The 1,489-nt window shown below is 37.5% G+C and overlaps 1 protein-coding gene across 1 annotated transcript; it reads right to left on the bottom strand.

Moving 5' to 3' along the window:
* Positions 1 to 722: 722 nt before the first annotated feature.
* On the bottom strand, positions 723 to 1,470 carry Tsp_14054 (angiogenic factor with G patch and FHA domain 1). The gene is made up of 4 exons (XM_003367541.1): positions 1,345 to 1,470; positions 1,154 to 1,275; positions 996 to 1,095; positions 723 to 911 (listed from the first exon to the last, which is right to left on the bottom strand). The coding sequence occupies exons 1-4, from the start codon at positions 1,468 to 1,470 to the stop codon at positions 723 to 725; spliced, it is 537 nt and encodes a 178-aa protein (XP_003367589.1).
* Positions 1,471 to 1,489: the final 19 nt, after the last annotated feature.

Raw genomic sequence — 1,489 nt, 5'->3', positions numbered from 1 at the left:
ACAAAATTATCAAAAGTTATCAAAAATGAAAATGAATGAAAAAAAACAACTCACCGAAGCTTCCTTGCTGGTGCTGCTGCTGTTGATTAACCGCAACCGCGAAGCCTAACAACTCCACAGAGCTTGGGCCGCATTGCAACCAGGCTAATACAGACCAGCTACAATGGGGCAGGCACATAAATGAACAACGGCCAGCTGGCCCTGGGACAACAGCTATGCCAGAACAATTACATCAAAAACGGCTCATTGAACGCCAAATTCCACCCACGAGTCTTCAACACTGCGTCAAGGTGGCCCGCCAGCGATGATACCGTTTTCATCGATCAGCAGGTACAAAGTTCTTTTTTTCACCAGAAACGTGTCCTATTGTAAAGTATGAAAGTAGTCGAAAAAAAGTTATAAAAGAAATTTACAAATTAAATTATTTTTAAATCTTTAACATAAATTTTGCACACCTTGTTCGTTCTGTAACGCATGGTGTAAATAATACTTGATCGAAGTGTAAATTTGCCAGTTTTGTTTTGAGTTGAGTAAATTTTCATTTTCACATTCAATAGAGATAACTATAAAATTAGCATAGATCAAGTAGTTCTGTAAAACTTTTGATTACATGTTTTCAAAAATAAAGAAAATAAAAGAAAATGACTATATATATATAGAACATGAACATCACGATTGAGATTGAAAAATGGAGAAGCAGATATTTGAATAACTTGAATTATTCATGTCGAACGAGGATTCTTTCCCGTGTTCGAGGAGGATTCGGATTTTTCAATGGCAGAAAATCGTTCTCTGGCTTTCGACCATTTCTGTCGTTTCCGCAACTGGCTTGGATCAACGTCATCCGAAGAGATCCCTTTCAAAACTGAACATCCAAGTCCAGCAGTTCCAACGTTTGAAATTGGATTTATCTGCAAGGAAAAACGACAAAAATTGGAGAAAAAAGCAAACCCCCAAACCAAAAGAAGAAGAAGAAGAAGAAAATCCCATTTTACTGGCTCTTTGATGCCGTCGCCTTTTCGACCCAATCCATCGCCGGATTTCCATCCCATTTTGGACAGCATTTTAAATCCCTTGTTTTTCGAATCAACATGCCTGGAACAGAGTCAGAAATTAAAGTAGAAAATCTGCACGCCAAAATCATCAGTTTTACTTGTCAGTAGAAGAAGTTTCAACAACAACCGGTAAATATGGATTATCAGAGCCGACGACTCGACGACGAACCGAAGCTCTATCATTATAATTAGTAGTTGTTTCACAAGCAATTGAATAGGTCTGAAACAAAATTAAATTAAATTAAAATTAATTTCTTCCAAAAAGTGATGGAAAATGAAAGCCTCCAACGTCGATTCCGTATTCCTTTTTCAAGCGCTTCAGTTCTCGTTTTCGTTGCGCTTCCAGGCTGATGCTACTACAACTGCTACTTTTTGATAGTTGTTTAGCTGCCAAAAAATCCCCTCTTTCCCTCATTAAATCCTTTCAAATTTTT

Source organism: Trichinella spiralis (genome assembly GCF_000181795.1).
Source record: "Trichinella spiralis strain ISS 195 chromosome Unknown Scfld4084, whole genome shotgun sequence".
Classification (NCBI taxonomy): Eukaryota; Metazoa; Nematoda; class Enoplea; order Trichinellida; family Trichinellidae; genus Trichinella; species Trichinella spiralis.
The sequence above is the reverse complement of the archived record's forward strand: the minus strand, read 5'-3'. Positions and strand labels throughout refer to the sequence as shown.

What these genes read in the sequence shown, in the direction of transcription:
- Tsp_14054 (XM_003367541.1), bottom strand. Translation starts at nt 1,470, where the DNA reads ATGAGGGAAAGAGGGGATTTTTTGGCAGCTAAACAACTATCAAAAAGT. An exon ending in AAAAGGAATACGGAATCGAC is followed by an intron (nt 1,276 to 1,344) that starts GTTGGAGGCTTT and finishes ATTTTGTTTCAG; the next exon opens with ACCTATTCAATTGCTTGTGA. An exon ending in GCGACGGCATCAAAGAGCCA is followed by an intron (nt 912 to 995) that starts GTAAAATGGGAT and finishes TTTTCCTTGCAG; the next exon opens with ATAAATCCAATTTCAAACGT.